At 35.0% G+C, this 19707-nt stretch overlaps 1 protein-coding gene across 1 annotated transcript; it reads right to left on the bottom strand.

The window, feature by feature from the left end:
• Nucleotides 1–8664: 8664 nt before the first annotated feature.
• Nucleotides 8665–13534, bottom strand: LOC126703883 (probable inactive purple acid phosphatase 16). The gene is made up of 4 exons (XM_050402943.1): nt 13282–13534; nt 11528–11815; nt 10013–10837; nt 8665–8943 (listed from the first exon to the last, which is right to left on the bottom strand). Exons 1-3 carry the CDS (start codon nt 13532–13534, stop codon nt 10554–10556), a joined length of 825 nt encoding a protein of 274 aa, XP_050258900.1. The 3' UTR covers nt 8665–8943; nt 10013–10553.
• Nucleotides 13535–19707: the final 6173 nt, after the last annotated feature.

Here is a 19707-nt window from a genome sequence, read left to right as displayed (position 1 = left end):
AGGACCACGAACTAACTTTTCATTTAGGTCAACAACAAGAGGTAATGTGCCAAGCGTCTTTATGTTTTCTCATATATCACTGATTAACAATTATTTGTTTCTTTAAACTTAGGCCATTGTTTTCCAAGAAGACAATCGAGGCTGTGCATATTCAAAATATACCACTTGAATACGTAAATCGAAGTCAAACAGTATTCTACTAGACTGTAAAAATATAACCTTCAATTCAGCAAAGGTAATTTATAACTTACAATGTAACAATGTTTTTTGCATCACAATAACAATGTTTGTAATCCTGGATACCCCTATGTTAGAAGAAGAAATACTAAATTGTCTACTTATTAGGCAGAGCAATAACTATGGTTTTAAGCTCATAACATTTTATTAATTAATTACAAACTATACAAGCTTAATTACAAACCGTACAAGCTTAAATTTTATTTGTTTAATCAAATTTGTAGCATATATTGTTTGCGTTTTGAAAATATCATTTGTATTCTAATATGCCTTGATTCCCTTGTTCTGAAAAGACCCATATTTGTCAAGTTTATAGTAGGAAATTTGTTGTTTAGAATTTAATTGATATCTTCTGTGTTTACAATCATTCGCCTTATATAAAGTCTTAAGAAATATTGTTTTGAAATTTTTTAGTTTCTTTTCATAGCAGGCTAAAAGTTCTATTTTCTCGTGTTAAATAGGTTGAAACGGTGTATAATGACATAATCAGTAAATGAACACAAATTTTGATTCAGTTAGTAGCTGGAAAGAATTTAAAGATGTCATCGTGAATTTCGAAGATGCATCATTAAAATCAAATGAATTACTTAAGCACACAAATACAACCAAAGACAAATCTGATTATCTTTGGTATACTCTTAGGTAAATTCATTTCTCATTGAATTATAACCAATTACATAATCCAATATGTGTGTCTTCTCTTCATTGCATCAGATTAATGACATTTGTAACAATTGGTGGAGTTTTTGTTTTTTGGTTGCAACACAAGTTTGAACTCACTGTCTTGCACTAAACCAAGACTTCATGCTCAATCCTTTGCGCATGTTGCACATGCTTCAAACATCTTGGAAAAGGGACAATTTATTCTGTGTTTTTTTTTTTTTTTTTTTTTTTTTTTTTTTTTCGGTGTAAATCACAAACGTTTCCGTACATAATGAAGGATATAGCCAAATTCTACTTTATATATATATGACTAAATTTATATATAACCCATTGATTTAACCCAACTTAACCTGAGTCATGTGAGTTGGGTTGCATTGGAGAAAACCCTTCAATCCAACCCAATTTGGAAAAAACCCTTTGATTTAACATTCAAGAATTTTTTACTTTATGTTTGGTCGTATTCATGCAGGTGCTACAAATGGAAGTTCTAATGTGAAGTACTTCACAATGGACATTCCAATTGAGTTAAATGATGGGATGGAAATCCAAGTATCAAACAAAATGATGGGATGGTATTATGAAATCAACTCATTCCTACAACAATCCAAGAATTCAAACTAAAATAAAAATAAAAACGTGGTCATGCAATTGAGGGAAACGAAAATAAAAGCATGTGTGGTGCATTTAAGGGAAACGTGCTCGGCCCGGAGTCATAAGAATTGAGGGAAACGTGGTCATAAGAATTCAAACTAAATTAACCGAATACCTGCTCAGCCCGTAGTGTAGCCAGTGACGCCCGGTACGCAGCAAGGACGTGTGTGGCATGCTCTGCGGTGCATTTTGGCCCGCTCCACCTACCAAACATGGGGTGTCGACAAATGCTCATTACTGAACCTTACATTTAACCTTACATTTAACAAACTTTGCTTTTATATTTCACATCCATATACTAAGCATTGATAAGTTTCTTTTGTTTGTTAGTTTGGCATATTTTAATTATATGAAAGAGACAAATAACGAGAACTCAATGAACGTACCTAATGGCAAGGGGGCCTGAGTGCACTGGCGGTAGAGGCGGCCTCACAACAGGGCATAATTGTGGGAACCTTGAATAGGCCCTTAGCTACACCAACAAGAGTGCTCCTCCAATCTGCATCGCATCCTTCTTCGATGCACCACAAAGTTGCCTATACAGCCAGGCCAATGCTACACTACCCCAGCTATACTGTCTTGCATTGCCGACTGGGTTGAGCAACTACAGAGGCACCAGTGAGACCCGGTCTGCAGACTTGTCCATGAACAAGAGGGCCCCCATCCGTACAAGTAGGTGGTAGCGGGCATGTTGCTGCACGACTTCGTCACCAGCGTCCGCAGCTAAGGGATCGACAAACTGTGCATCAAGCCAAGTGTATTTTATCCTCGCCCCAGCAAGGGTAGACTTGTTTGACTTTGGTATCGAGGGTGGAGGTTTATGGCCCAACAACTGTTCGCACAACTCACTCCATTGGTAGTTTGTCTTCCCAGTGACAGGAAACCCATCCACCGGAAGCCCTAGCATCACCTCCATATCTTGCAAGGTGATACCCATTTCTCCATGGGGTAAGTGGAACGTGTGCGTCTCCGGACGCCACCGCTCAACCAACGCCGTGATCAAGGCGTGGTCGACCTCCATATCAGGAACCTTGAATAAACCAGTCAACCCTGCTGCATCTATGTGTTGCATGATACGTGGATCTAGCCCACCCTGTGGCAATACACATTTACGGCGTCGAACCTTTATCATGCCAGGCACCTCCTGCACACGGACGAGTATTGTGTTAGGAGATTAAGCACGAGGTAATTATAAAACAAACATGTATTAATAATACTACTACATACCTCGTCAGCGGCGCACCTCCAAAGCGGACTTGATCGATGATTCAACTGCTAGGTCAACTGGGTATCCACATCGGGTCTAGGCCGCACTCTATCTAGTGCCTGCATATCTGACATGGCAGCAAATACATTGTTAGCAATTTTCTAACAAGTAAACCACAATTAATATAAAATAAAAGCATAGATTCAGTAAGACATTATATTTTGAGCACAAGATTTTCAACATCACTTCTTATATAAATAAGAACTTGCCATAAAAAAAATTATTTCAAAACTATTTAAATCACTTCTTAAAGCTTAGAATAATTATTAATTAACTATTTATGAAAATATAAGTTATAACACCACTTTTATGAGAACTATAATCAACCGTCATAAAAACTAAATACTTTTTTCTTCTCCTCTACAAAGTCCCTAAAAATGTATCCAAAATCTAAGCTTTATTATGAACCCCAAAATCTAAAAATTTAAGTGCTCCTAAAATACGAAGAAATGAAACCCCCTCCTCTCAAATTTATTATGAACCCCACCATTAATTTAAAAAATGGACTCCTCAATGAATGTGAGAACAACACCCTTTTCTTTGCTCTATTCACTTTTTCGTTGTTAACTTTTTCCTTATTACTTTTGTGCACCACCTAAAATATTTGTGCACCTAATAAAGAGGACCAAAGTGATCAAGAAAAACGGATCAAACATATATGCCTTAAAAAAACTGCCAAGAAACAAAATCCATAAAATAAATTGAACAAGTGAGAAGATAACATTCAAACATTCAGCGGTAAAAAATGTGAAATCAAAAGAATATTTCAAGGGCTTTCATATTGCCCCTTAACAGTAATAAAGATTCAACACTTCTACACCATAACCTTGCTGCAAAAGTAAATCACAATTTTCCCTCACGTAGACAAACCATGAGTTAAAGTCTTTTCACTAACAATAAATAGCAAGACTTAATGAAAAATCAGTGTTTACCATAAAACAAGTTGCAAGCTGACAAACTAAGGACAATCATTTTTTTTTCCTTAACCGAGGCACTCGCATGTTGGGGAAAGAATAATGATTTCACTTGATAAAAACAGATTATTGCCTTATGTCCTCATATATAAAGATTCAAGAATTCTACACACTCTGTTGCATCAGAAAATCAACATTTCCCCTCCTTATAGAGTGTAGACACGTCATCACAAATCAAGATTGTGAATCACAATTTCACCTTCTGTAGACACATCAAGATTCAAAACTTCTAACTAACAAATAGCAAGACATAATAAATTATAAAAGTATAAAACTCCAGTGGTCTCCATCCTGACAGAAAATGATATCAATGATGATATAGAAAACAAATAGCTAGACTTCAATTAACAAACACGAAGTTGCAGTCTGGCTAAACAAAAACGAAGTTGCAGTCTGGCTAAGAAAAAACACACAACCTGACACATTATGAAGAGAATAAATAAATCAATTGATAAAGAAAGATCATTCCTTACGTCCTCATCAAACACCATCCCATGTAGACATACCTTACTTAAACATATTAAACAGATTCATTTACGGGTAAAAAAATTCATAAAAACCCTTGTATCCCAAAGCATGACCCAAAAATAGAAGAGTGCAAATAAGGAAGCACATACCTAAACTTCCATATTTAGATAAAAAAAAAAAAAAAACCATGTATAAAGCATGCCAATCATTTCTATTTGCTCACCATTGACTAATGCAAAATATCATATGAGGCTATAGAGCGAATGACAAATTCATCTATGCAAATCTTAAGTTCTAAAAACTTGCGATGAGTGCAAATGGATGACAATAGAAAAAGAAACCAGGGAAACATGTCGAGTGTTGGAATGAGTTACAACCGCACAAATGGGGCCTGAAATATCCACAATAGAAGCACCCATTTTCATTTACACAAAGATTTTAAATTTCTTAATCCATAGTAACTAGCCAACTCAAAATAAAAGGGGGCAAAAAACAGTTCACATATTTGTGCTCCTATAGAAGAGTACCACCTTGATTTAGAGAAACCTTAATAAGCAGGCACTCACTCTCCAAATTCTTTAAATAAAGAATTAGAGTAAACAATATTATAATATTTTACGGATCAAACAAGAATCTCAAATTCACCAAAGGGTGCAGGACCATTGAATGTTCAATTATTCCTCTCCCCCTCCATATGGTCAATTTAAAACAAATAGGAGCTGTATTGCAAGCAAAAGAACTTCTACGCTTGCTATATCAGCTTCTCTAGCCATACAGTTGCACATATAAGCTGAGGGTACCAGGGAATTAATTTGTTTTTTCAGTACAGTTACTTAAAATTTTCTACATTGGATTGATATGCACAACAAAAGTAGTTTCAATCCCAAGAAATAATGAAATTTATAACAACCTAGATACACCAAAAACAATGAGTACTAAAACTTTTAAGGGATATCAAAGAACTTAGTCTCTTTGTTGCTGTACTAAACCCAGAGACATCACTGAAACACCACCACTCGATTTGCCAAAACCCCTCATCAAAACCCCAAGCACATTTAAACTCATTAATGAGAAAATCATCATTGCAGCATATAAAAGACAACAAAATTCTCATCTTCATTAGTAAATTTACTACTTCTTAAGTTTCAACAAAATAATCAAAATCCCACACAAAACGCAACCTAACATTAACCAACATCAGAAAATATTTCAGAGGGAGAGGACCGTACCTGTAATCAGCGGCGGCGGGAACCAACGACGACTGATGGAGACTCGAGGAAGAGTGGGGAAGCCTGATCGCAGAGCGAGAGAGACAGAGTGTAGAGAGAGAGTGATGGCAGAGAGCGAGGGAAAGAGAGTGTACAGGGAGAGCGAGTCACTGAATAGCGTTGTGAGATGTTAGGGTCCTATTGATTCAAACCGCTAAAAAAAACTCGATTTCCAGTTTCCCGAGTTATGAACGTCTACACAAACATTTTTTTATTGGGAAAAATCCGAAGGGTCAGACTAACTCGATCATACAAATATCGAGTTATTCATTAAAACTTGATTTCTCTATTGCCGAGTTACAAAAGAGGGGCATTTCCCTATTTAGTTTCAGAAAGAGGGCAAACGAATGTTTAATTTCCCAAAAAAGGGTATTTGCCCATTTTCTCCTATAACTTGATATCAATCTAAAAAAATAATAATAATAAAAACAGCTTGATTGATTGGAAACATGAAAGTTTAAAATAACAAAACAACTTTGTGGAGTCATGTCATATAGCACAAAATCCATAAGATTGACCACAGCCAAAATCTAGCCATTAGCATAGTTGCTCGATTAGCCTCTCTGCAAAATGTCAAATTTTGTAACGGGGGAGTTGGGTCATGAACCACCTACAATCCTTAATAATAGTGGCAAAGAAAACACCAAAATTGAATTTTTCATGAATCATACCAGCAACTAACTCACATACATAAAATTTAGCTAGCTCAACCTCCAAATGAGTAAATTGATCGTTAGGTTCACAAATGATGTCTCAATGATGCACGTATATATACTTAGTAGAAAATGCAAACCAAAAGAGCATTCTTTTGGAGTTTAGTTTTTCTTTTTTCTTTTTTGGCATGAAGAAAAGAGTGCAGACTGCAGAGACCACAAACCAAATCTAAAGTCAAAATAGACATAAAATTAAGCAATAGATATTAATTAAGGAGGTCTCGTTAGGGCACTAGATGTCATAATTTAAAGTAAAGAAAGAGGATGAAGATGAAGACCCAATTCAAAGAACACGGACTCCTTATTGCTAGAAATGGCAAAATTGGACTTGATTCGAACCTAAATTTTTTAAACTGAAGCAAAAACGCATGAAACCGACTAACTCATGATTTGGCCCATTTGTTAAAAACGTTTTAAAAAAAAAATAAATAATAAATCAAGACATTGTTGGCTTACTTATATGTTTTGAGCTTTATAATACAAAATTCAAACTCAATTTCAATTGATAACTATTTCTCAAAAAAAAAAAAAAAAAATCAATTGATAACTACAATACTGCCATGTGATTGTTATTTATTTATTTATTTTAAATATTGTTAATGTTTTTGGATAACGCCTTGGTGCTAGATTAATTTGACCCATTTATTCTCATAAAAAAAATAAAAAATAAAAAAATTGACCCATTTATATTTGGTAATTAAAGTAGACTCCACGGGTCACAAAAGTAATTCTACCAAATGTGCCTCGGAATCAAAAGTAAACAAACGAAGTTTTTTTTATTTTTGGATAACCGATTAGAAACAGAATTAAATTAATTGACGTAGGTTATTTTCGTCAATTTGGTGTAGTTTGTAACATATTGCAACAAAAAAAGATTTTGAAGTATTCTTTTTAATTTAATTTGTCTAAATTCAAGGATTGAGTCCTATTACATTTACCGAATAATTTTTTTTGATATATAAAGGATTTTAAAATTTTAATTTCACCTAGATTTATTTTTTAAAAATTAAAATTGTTAGTATATACATTAGCCTAGCCCACTAGGTTTGGGCCTAGTGTACTGCACTTGTCATACACTTATATTACTTGTACTTCACACATTACTTGTGGTTAGGGGTGTGCAGTCAACCTGCCAAAACCAACCCGACCCAACCCAATCAGCCGGGTTGGATCGATTTTTGGGCCTGGTGGGTTAGGTTGGGTTACAAAATTTTTTTGATAGTGAGTTGGGTTCGGTTCGGTTCGGGTCATAAAATTCCAAACCCTACCTAACCCACCTATATATTTTATATATATTTAAAATATATTATATACTTAATAAAAAATTTTAAATAACCAGTTTTTCCTATCCTATATAAAAGTCAATTAGTTCACACAAATTCTAGTAAATTACTATTGCTGTTTAGTAATTAGTGTTCTTTGCCATTAAGGAGTTACATTGATACTAATTTATGAGTTTTTTAATATATTTATATTTTTTTTGCTCAATTTAATAATAATAGTAATAAAAAAATTGTCCAATCCATGTGTTCAACCCGACCCATATGGGTTGGGTTGGGTTGAATTTTTTTTAACCCACCATGGTGGGTTAGGTAAAAAAATCCTCTAAACCCGACCCATGCACACCCCTACATACTATTAGGGATGGCAATGGGGCGAGGCGGGGCCGAAGGATGGGGTCTTCGTCCCCGCCTCACATGATTTTATCTTGCCCCATCCCCGGCCCGCCCCGCATGACGGGGAATACTTTCTCACCCCATCTCCGCCCCTTGAGGCCCCGCCCCACCCTGTAAAACTCTACTTTTTGTTAATTTGCCTTACAACTAGTACAGTTTTTTTAATGAAACTTATTTCATTAATAAAAAATATACTTGAAATTAAAAATTTATCCCATCAAATCAAATCAATTTTTAGAAAAAATTGAATAATCTATCCAAGTGTTTAACAAGACAATCATAAAAAATAAATAAATATCTCATAGTATAACACATAACAATATAAAGACAAAGAATCACATTGGGTTGAATAAAATATGCTAATATTAATATGTTTGTTTAAATAGTAGGGTTTTAGGGTATGAGAAATTTACAATTATAACTCTTAGTAATGCGGGGCGGGGCAGGGCGAGGATGGGGAGGGGCGGGGTGGGTCTAAAAAGTCTAAACCCATCCCCGCCCCGCCCCGTGGTGCGGGGCTAAAATCTTGCCCCATCCCCGCCCCACCGCCTTTGCGGGGAGGGGAAAACCCGTGCGGGGCGAAAAGGGGAAGGGCGGGTTAAGCGAGGCGGGGAAAAATTGCCATCCCTACATACTATGCTTATACAAAACTCTCTATTGTACAATATTATATACACAAAATATACTTCAATATACAAACAACTCTCACTTCTCAGTCCCTCTCTTTATATTCTTAACAAAAATTAAAAAATTAAACACATAAAATAATATAACAAAATAACTATCATTTGGTCAAAAGCTTCGTCAATCGATTGGCACTTCCATGCATAACTTTGCTGTGTACTATATGTCCTCCATCCTTATCCAAGTTCTAAAGGAGAAAGGCTGCTGAGTGATTTCTATAATTCTAGCTTCTCTAGGCCAGTCTCCATAGCCACCATAACCAGTATGCCTAGCAAAACAGAGCCAGAGTTTCTCATAGGGGCAGCACCAATCCAATCCATGGTTATGTCCAACAAATATTGCCTGCCACGATAAAGAGAAAAACAACTCAACATAATGATATTCATATCCATCAAACTCAAGCCATAGATTCATTTAGTTTGTGACTTTCAAGAACCATAAGCACACATATTGTTTATTAAATATATGTAGTTCCAATTCAGAGCTTTTCTTAAAGGCAAAACTGATCGGGCTTATTCAACCTTCTTGCCAACACAGTAACATTTTGGTTAAACTTCTTCCACATTTAAAAGAGAGATATAATTACACTAAACAAAACTCAGCTGACCATCCTAAACCACATTTGGATGATTTAGGTGCTAGTGTGTGACTCATATGTCATGGGTGCTTGAACTTATATTTTCCTGTAAATGGTTGAATCTGTGATAGAACTGAAAAATGATAATTGTACCATCCAAGCATGAAGAACGAATTTAAGGGGAAGCAGTAGAACAACATGGTAAATTAATCGTGGTGAATAACCAACAGAAACATAACATTAAAAACAATAATAATAACAATAATAATACCATAGCTCCACTTGACTGCAAAGAAGTTATAAAGGCAAATTAAAGGTACTCAAATCCCAACATGACAAAAGATTTCAAGTTTTCATTCATTTCTTATGTAATTCCTGTCGATCAAATGGAACAATAACAAAAACCGAAAAAAAAAATGGTCGTTTTGGGCCATAGAAGCCAAGCCATAAATTTCAAGCCCGGCAAAGCCTGGCCAGCTTGTGTATCAAGAAATTCCAACCTTCCTATTTGACTTGGCATTGGTAATCAATCAATCCAGCTGAAAATGGGGTCATTCAAATTTCAAGTTCAAATCTAATGTCTAAACCCAGTCTATATCCAGGAGCACTAATGTCTCATATGTGTATGGAGGTATATGTACTTTTTTATGTATATATATGCATATGCTTATTCAATTCCTTTGTGTCATTATCTAAAGAGCAGGCATCTTACATGAATTTATGTTATGCATGTTTGAATCTATATATTTACAGATGAATATGGTTGAGCGCAAGCGTGATTATCTTTGAAATGAATATATTTATGTGTACATGCATGCTTATCTGTGTACTTACCTCGACAGAAGGCCTTTTAACAAGAAGTTCCATGATAACCAATTCAGCTGCTTGAGAAGAAACATTTTCTTTGTTAATTGAGCCTACACAGGGCTTGTGAATTCCAAACTGTGGAGCAACTTTATTATATGCTTGACTTGGGATATGCCAGAATATTAGCTCGGGCACACTATCAGGTAACACTAAATTGGATAAGAAAATGCAGGAAACAGATTTATTTAACCAAAAAATAAAAAATAAAAGAAGAATATTCACCATATCTTATTGGTGTACTTCAAAAAAGAAAACCAAAACCTCAGCATTGTCAATTACAACTATTTGCCTCAGTAGAATAAACCTTCTGTCTTTTTCACTTTCTATTTAATCAAACCATGCTGGGAGCAATGTTTCCAAGTTTTCTGTTCATTTTTTTCTCTCTTACAAACCATTAAAATCAACAAACCAGAGTCTAGATATTTAAACCTTGTTACCTATTAATTCTAGTCAATGCTAATAAGGTGCCATGAAAAGTAGTTTAAAAAAAGAGAGGTAATTCTTTGTTCTAATGCCTTGAGTTAGGGTTGATCTCTTCAGATTTGTTCTGGAACCATTCTGCTTGAGCATTTGAGATAACTTGTGGATAGGATCCGCCACCAGAATCTAAAAAGTACAGGTATACTACGGGTGACTTTGGATCATCTGATGATGAGACTTGGATAACATAGTTGGATATACTTGGCCAAAGCGCTTTAGGACCATTGCTAGAATAAGATGGCACATTATGCTCAATCTCATGTTTCATCAGCTCAATACGCTGTGTGCATCTGAAGCTACATGCTTCTTCTCCTGCCAGTTATGGAACATAAAAAGAAGAGAAAAGAATGGAAGAGATTAACATGGTTTGGTCACTAAGACCTACATCCACAACACCAAAAACCAAATGGCTACAGCTTTAATTCACCTGATTGATAGCACATTACAGGATTTGAAAATAGATCAACAATCAATTTCTCACATATATATTTTGAATGTGAATTTCATATCAATATAATTGATTTTTCCAATTCCTTGATTTACTCCATGCAATCAATTCCTTGATTTTGTCAACAATTTGAGCAAAATGTCATTCTTTCCAACGTATATTGTTATGAACTTATGATTATTGGTTAATCTAACAACAGAAGAAGTGTTGTCCTATCATAAATGCTATCTTCAAATTACAAAATTATAAATATTAGAAGGGGTATGTTGTGTTCATATTTTGAATGGGGGGGGGGGGGGGGGGGTAATTTATTACATGGTTCATTTGGTTCTGTAATTTCATTATTCTCCATTATTGTTTGCATGAATTTCTCTAAGACTCTTTCCCAGCTTATAATAGGCCAGTTTCAAAGAGGCAGTTGTCTGAAACAATGAGAGATCAATCATAATTCTGGAAAACACTCAGAAACCCAAGGCCTGTTGCCTGTCACTAGTGAATAGTGATGACTGGTTGTCACCAGCTTATTTATTCCACATTTCTAACATCATGCTAACCTGAATGTGTTGAGTTGACTGCTGGGCAAATAAGTAGAGGAATTCCAGGGGCTGGAAACCACTCCTTTTGCCATTCAAATGGTTCATCGTCATGGTTTCCAAACACACTGGCAAACAGAATACCTCTGGATTTTGTTTGAGAGATTGCCTGATCCCAGTACAAGCTGGCATTTGCAATTGGTAAATTGTTGGCCGTAATGACATATCCAAGGTATATAAGAAAATCTGCTATGCAATCAGTTAGGTAGAGTTTTAAACCAAAAAAGAAACAGAAATAACCAAAATATTAACTATGCAAAGGTGCTCTATATCAAGCTTTGAGCGCTTCACTTTTTGAATTGAACAATCATTGCAGAAATCATGGAAATTTGTCAGGGTACACCAAAACATAGGGCAGAAATGCAGCCTATTAAGTCAGCTGAATATCAAACAATTCAGAAGAATCCAACTAGAGATCAAATTTATGGTTGTTTAGCGCTAAGCTGCAAAATAACAATAATCTTGTCATCTTCAACAAGTGATTCTTATTCCTAGCATGTTAGTTCAGAAGATGGAACATTTAAACAGCAAATGAAGATTTCTTGAAGTAGCATTCAGAGGCAACAAACATGTAGTAGTAAGGCCCATATAACCATATCATTGTCATTTCGAGTCATCTGTGAAAGACACTTGACAAATGATCGACAGGAACAAGTTGCTAAGTTACTAATCCCAAACTCCCTTCAAGAAAATTGGACATAATACTTTACATAAAGAATGTGCATCCACAGGTACTAAGTACTAACAAACTAACCATTAACAAGTAATATGTTACCATGAGTTGACCTTCTTTTGTGAAAAAAGCTTGGGTTCCAGTGTCCACATTGGACATGTTAAGATATTGACACGTATAATACTGAATCCAAGTCAAGTCTTTCTTATTTGAGCTCTCAAAATCGAATTTCAAAATGATAAGTTTGTATACAACACATTCATTAGGGTCTTTTATTTTTATTTACTGAAATTCATTAGGGTCCGTTGGGTGCATTTATTTTGAAAAAATAAATTAAAAAAAAATAGACGAAAAGTTGCTTTTTGAAAAAGCATTATCCTTTCCTCTTTCTTAAAAAATTACTTTTTAGTCTAAAAATTAAAAACAAAACAAAAACAAAAGGCACTTTTGGGATTTAGATACAATAATAATAATAATAATAATAATAAAGGCTTTCTGATTTTACTTTTATCTTTTACATCAAAAAATAAAAACCTAATTACAGTATATCTTTTGTAAATGATAATAAAAAAGAAAAAACACACACATACAAAGGCCGATTTTTATAACTTTACCTCTAAATCTCACAAATCACAGCATATGAACATTTTGCAACGAAAAAAAAATAATGGGATTATTCTTTATTCTATAGAAGGGCAATATATAATAATAACATGGGACATGTACTTCACCAAAGTTTTAATAACGTGGGACTTTCTTTCTTTCTTTCATTGTACAAATACAACAACAACAAACAGAGCTAGCACATGATTGAAAGAGGTATTAATAAAATAGACCATTAGTTCATATCATGTATTTTTACACACGTTTTGTGACAAATGTCTATGTGGTAGGCTGTAGTTGGTTGTCTATTACTTTTACATAGGCCCACTATTTTTTTCTTCACTACTTACATCTATATATCATGTAAGACAATTATGATAAAGTATGTATGAAATTGTGCAGAACTAGCATTATCGATGAAGGGAAGCGATAACGTTACCTGGAGTTTCATCATCAAGTACAGTGTTCATAACTCTTGTTGAGTTCACGTCCTGGAGTGGACCCCGGTCGGTAGACGTGGCCTCCCCATAATGCAGGTCAGCAAACAGCGCTATCTTGAACGGTGCACCCGCCCGCATCTGAACATACCTCTCACCTGAGGCCTTTGTTGTTGTTGTTAAGCCGAGCACTTTGTAATCTGATCCGACGGTCAGGATGAAGAGAGTGAAGAAGGTGAAGGATAAGATAGTCATTTTGGGTCTGATTTTGTGACCACTCTGACTCCATTAACTGAGACCAGAGCAAAGATGTTTTTTTTTTTTTTTTTTTGGTATCAACGAAGGTGAAGGCTGGTGAGGTGGGAGTGAGTTTTGGTGGGAAAGAGGATGAAATGACGGAATTGTCCCTGGTTTAATTAGGTCCCAATGATTTTGTGAATTTGCAGTGTACCAAGAAAAACATGATTTTGTTCATAGTGTAAAATACAAAAAGTCAAAAACAACTCATGAGGTTGGGCTAAGCATATATATTATCATGATTTTTCAAAAAATATTTAACTCTCTCTAACTTTTTTTTTAAGAGAGTTTTAACTTATGATGTATTGACGTCAGCTCTTGATGATATCTCTTTATTATCATATCAAGACATCAATCAGTTTTTAGTATTTCTTATTCAACCATCAAAAATTTTACCAATTAAACTAATTGGAACCTACTACTCTCTCTAACATTAGAAAAACAATATTTAATATTGTTTGAAAATAGCATGAGTGCAAGCCCAATGATAGTATTGAGCTACTGGAATTTAGCAGAAGGAAAGCACACAGCAGGCCCAAAAGAGATATAATAGGCACAAGTCAAATAATAACATGCAAGCAATTAGCAGAAACAATTGAGCTAAAAAGAGAAAAAGTTTTTAGCAAACTCGATTTAGGGTGACAGCAACAAAACCACCACCCTCATGAGGAGCAACTTTTTAGCTACCCTTGGAGGGTCGTAAATTTGCAGAAAGAAAGAGAACGATTTTGCCTAAGGAGAGTAAAGATTGAAACAACAAAAACTGCATGAGTTTTCGCATACAAATTGCAGGAGCAATCCATATGCTTAGGGGGCTGAATGTTGATGCCCATTTTTGCAAATCTGTACCCAAAGGCCCATGAGGAAGAAAGCCCAATGAAAAGCAAGGCCCAAAGACCCACCAAGAAGACTGAAGAGCAAGAATGGTCCGAAGAAATAATGCAAGTGAAAGCAATCTACAGCAAAACGCAGATCTGCCGCAGAATACAGTTCTTCAGCAGAATACAGATCTGCTACAGAATACAGTTCTCTGACAGAATGGCTTCGGCAGATGAAGATAAATTGGGTCCAAGACCCTTTTGATCCAGTCAATATTATTTGGCCCACAAAGGCCCAAATCCTTTTGTATAAAAAAGATAGGCGTGAAAACTGATATGTAAAAGCACGATAAAAAAGAAACAAGGAGCAGCAGGAAGTGTCAATAGCAAGAATTGCATGAAGGAAAGAAAAGTCAAACTAAAGGAAATGACAAACACAGCAGGAAATGCGTGAAGAAATAAGACAAAAGATACACAGTAGGATGAAACAGAACTAATCTACTACAGCAGAAATGATGTAGGAACGAAAGAAGACAAATACAGAAGGGTCGGAGCACCACCAACCTGTACCCAGCCAATACAAGGGAGGTAGGCCCACTGTCAAAGGGATTTAGAGGGCGTGGTTTGGTGGTGAGGGGAAAAGGGGGTCTATATTTGGTTTCCTGCCATGACTTCTTCTGGGAATATATCCTGCTGGGATGGTATCTTACCCAAAAGAAGTAATAGATGGTTGGGACCATCTGATGCATGCCATAGAGCTAAGTAGTGAGTAGTCCAATCCTTACCCATTTGAACCTAGAGGTAGAGGTATACAGCAAGAACAAACAAAAAGGAATTTTGTCGTGAAATGAGTAATAGTGCAGCTGACGTACAGAGATAATGGTCGGGACAACCAATGGGTTGGTGAGTAGTCTTGAATGGATGCCCACAACGAACCAAAAACAATTAGTGAAACCCTAGGGGTAAAAGGGAGAAATCCCATTGAATTAGCTCACTATAAAAGAAGGAGGTAGCCATGGATAAAAAGGGGGGACCCGATGGGGGGAGGAAAAAACAAAGGAAACGGAACATAGGGGGAAGCACTTAAGGGAAGCACCTAAAGGAGGAAACCCATGGTAAGAGAGTAGTGAGCACCTAAAGAAAGAGGGACCCAAGAAAAGGAAAGACCAAAATAAGGAACAACTCACAACAAGAGAGTAGTAAGAAACTAAGAGTAAAAAGAACGGAGAGAAAGAAAAAAAGAAAGTGGTAAAAAGAAGAGAGAAAACACGGCAGGAATAGGGGCATGCATCAATAGACCATCTTTTCGCTCCCTCTTAGCAAACCCACTCTTCGAAGTCTCCAAATGTAATAGCTAGTAGCCATTTAGGTCTATTCTCCAAAATGCACAACTTTAATGGCAAAATCCTATGACAAGGTTGATCAAGTTGGGGTTTGGGTTCTTTCTTGGTTTGCTTATTCTATGAGAAGATTCAGTACTTGATTTTGATTGCAAATATATTTGATTTCTTTTATTATAACTTATATCTGCTGTATTTAGTCATTCTGCTATAGCACGTTTTTATCACGTCTGCCGCATTAGTTGTCCTGTTGTGGTGTCTTTACTTACTATACTAGTTATTCTGCTGTAGTACCTTTTTATTATATTTACCGTGTAAACTATTATACTAGCTAAACATTTTCTGCCAAAGCTTTCTTCTTTATTTGTTATTACGTGTTTTAGCTTTGACACGAAGTAATCATTATCCTGCCATAAGTATATATATACATATACATTGTTTCTCATGTTCTGGAAAAATATATTTTATATATGTATATGTGAATACGTATAAGTGTATTGGCGAATATATGTATGTATATATTTGAGAATATGCTAACCCATTTAAACTAACATTTGTTTGATGGGTATTTTCTTTGGGTTTTAGATTTGTTTACGTGCAGGAAGTAGGAAAGTATTTCTGTAGTAAAAATGAAGAGTAATCATTCACATTGCAGAAAGTTTTACTGCACGACAGAAGGCTTTAAAGCACAACAAACAGCTTTAAAGCACAGCAGACAGCTTTAATACATAACAGATAGCCTTACTGCACGACAGAAGACTTTAAAGCACAACAAACAGCTTTAAAGCACAACAGACAGCTTTATTGCATAACAGAAGGCTTTACGGTAGAAAGCTTTAATGCACAGCAGACAGCTTTAATGCACAGCAGACAGCTTTATTGCACAGCAGAAAGTTTTACTGCACAGGAGACGGTTTTACTACACGGCAGAAAGTTTTGATGCATAGCAAAAAAGTCAGACCTGTGGCAGAAACTGGAGAAAAGTTCCTTCTGCAGCAGAAACTGGCAGCGGTAGAAACAAAAAAGTCAATCCTGCAACAGAAACTGGAGAAAAGTTCATTCTGCGGCAGAAATAGAGGATAAGCCCACTTTGCAACGTCTTTCCTTGGACTTTGGACTCGTAGTTTGCACACAAGCCAGACTAAGTTGAGTTGTAGTTGGACCGGTCTCAACTCCCTTACTCAGAACACTTGGGCCTAGTACCGCAAGAGGTAGCCCAGCCCAGTACAACAATAATACTACAGAAGGCAGCCCAGCATAACACACAAAAAGCCCTCTACACCAATAATAAATAAATAACAGTTAGGAACAAATTAGATTTTTTAGAAAAATACTATATTGTGTAGTATATAAACCCAAAGCTGAAGAATAGTTTTTGTATTTAATCTTTTTTTCGATTTTTTTTTTTTTTTCAACTTGCCGCCAAGGCCAAACTTTTGAAAAATAAGATAATTGCTAGTAATGGCAATATTGTAATTCTGAAATGAGGCTGGGAGGAGACCCCTTTTTTTATTAAAAAAAATAAAATTGTTTTTAATCTTGGAAAAGGTGGTATATATTTTTTTAGAAGACTTTAAAAACGGCTACCAAACAAAAAGCCGAGTACAAGTAGCATGTGCAGAAATTGGATTGTTAAACATTGGAATTGGACCCATTTTGGCCCAATTTGGTGGCCTGTTTAGTGGACCCAAGTCACAACTTGAACAGCTAAAAACTGGTCAGAATAGCATGTTTAAAAGCTGGGTCCCTTTTTCTCTCCCCAATCTATGTAGACTGTGTGGAGGTGACCAAATAGAAAATAATCTCTCTTTCAATTCTCTCTCTCTAAGTTAAGGGTTTCTAGGTTGTGGAGTTGTGGAGTTTTGTGTTTTGCTCTAATATCAAGTGCCACCACCTAAGGCTGTAAGGTGTAACAACCTATGATATAATATGAGTATTTTTATGGGTATTTATATTGTTCAATCCCACATCCTATACATATCATATATAAAAGAATCTCGTGTTGCTTATGCTAAATCACCTAAAATGAGGGTTTAAGAATTTTAAACTCATAACGTTGAGATGTAGGAACCATTAGACCAATCCCTAGTATTTGAACCAAACACATTAAAATTTTAGTCTCATGGAACTCGTCATGAGGCAAATTCAAATTCAATCACACTTCCATTTATATGTGTTTGGTATATACATGATTTATTTTGTGGGTCGTATGTGTATCCACTAAATATTGTTCGATAAAATATGTAATATTGGAGCTTTGAGGTGCCCACCTACTGAAATATATATTCAAAATAAAATTAAATCTGCTCAAACACTAAAATAGTAGCAAGTAACAAAAGCATAGCTTGTCTAATCCAATCCAACTATTTACTTCTAACAAATCCTAATTGTTTATTTGGGATTTTTCTTTTGGTAGTTAAGTGATACTGAGTTAGTACATATGTAAAATGCTGCCTTTCTTGGCATTATGATTTCTCTATCTCTTATTATGATGGTGTTTGACCTCAAGAAGTAGCAACATAAAATAACAATAACAAAAGCTAAACATCAAAACTGAACGCTAAAATCTAATGAGTGCTTGGCAAATCAACCTTGACAATATTCAAAAATAGAGAGGATGGATGAGCTCAGCCAATTAAATGGGTATATCTTATCATCAAACGAGCTTTTGTGGTTACCCCCAATCAGCTATTTCATTGGTTGAACGGTGAACTAAATTGAGTATTCAAACTTTTAAAATATCTAGTCAAAACACAAAATAATTAATTCGAAGGTTTTCCAAATGAAAAAATAAAAAACAAAACCAAAAAATAAAAAACTCTATACAAAAGTTAATTTTTGACATGACTCATGGAAACAAAAACAAAACACATTATATAAACATTATTTTATTAGGTAATTTGTTTTTATTAGGGTGAAGTACGAGGTTCTTGTATAGAATATATGTTGTCTTTAAAGTAAAATAAATCCTTTTGACTAGTCCATAAAAAAAAAATAAATCCTTTTGACTAGTCAACTTAAGTTTGGTGTGAACCTACTAACAAGTCTAGTATCGTAAACATTTTTACAATTTTGTTACAATTTTATAATGTGACGAATTATAAATGATAGAAATAAAATAGTAAATTTTTGTGAATCTATGATTTTATTAATCACAAATCATTACGTAATCAAGTTATAATAAAGTTGTAAAAAAGTTTATGACACTAAATTTACTCGCGAAACTATCTCCCTATCTCCCATGTAACATTTTCTACCCCAAGCTTATTGCCATTTTGACCCCAGTCCTTTCTAGCCAATATCTGCCTCAGCTAATTAGCCGCTTCTTTCAATTATTTCTTGATAGAATTGAATTTCTGAGACTTCATTTTTTTTTTTTTTAAGGATTAAGACAACATAATCCTCATTGATAGAGATATTAAAGCCAGTTTATAGTTATTAATCTGTTTTTGGCAAAGCATTTTGGGTTTATTTATTTCTTATTATAGTTAATTAGTACTTACACGTGTGATGAGAAATAAGATAATGTAGGATATAAAATGTAATGCTGGAAAAGATGGAGGTTAAAATGAAAAAAATTATAATTTTGAGAGCTTAATTGAGAAACTAAAACTTGCCCAAACAATTAGTTAAAGAACTCGTTGGTCATTTCGCTCAACGTAGTCGCGATGTAACACACAACCTTTTATTACGAATGGTTCCTTGGTATATTCTCTGGCATGGCATATAGCTCCTCTGACTATTGCATTTTGTTTTTTGTTTTTGTTTTAATTTCTTTGTAAGAGTTGTGAAATTAATTATCAAAACGATGACAGTGATAACCAAATCAATAACTCATCAATCCAACACAAGGTAATCTAAATACCTAGTTGGACTCAAAATCAGGGCCGGCTCAATGAATTTGGGGCCCTAGGCGAAACCTTTAAATGAGGCCTTTTATTATATTTAATTATAAATTCATATATTTTTTTCA

The sequence above is a fragment of the Quercus robur genome, chromosome 10 (assembly GCF_932294415.1).
Source record: "Quercus robur chromosome 10, dhQueRobu3.1, whole genome shotgun sequence".
Taxonomy (NCBI): domain Eukaryota; kingdom Viridiplantae; phylum Streptophyta; class Magnoliopsida; order Fagales; family Fagaceae; genus Quercus; species Quercus robur.
The sequence above is the reverse complement of the archived record's forward strand: the minus strand, read 5'-3'. Positions and strand labels throughout refer to the sequence as shown.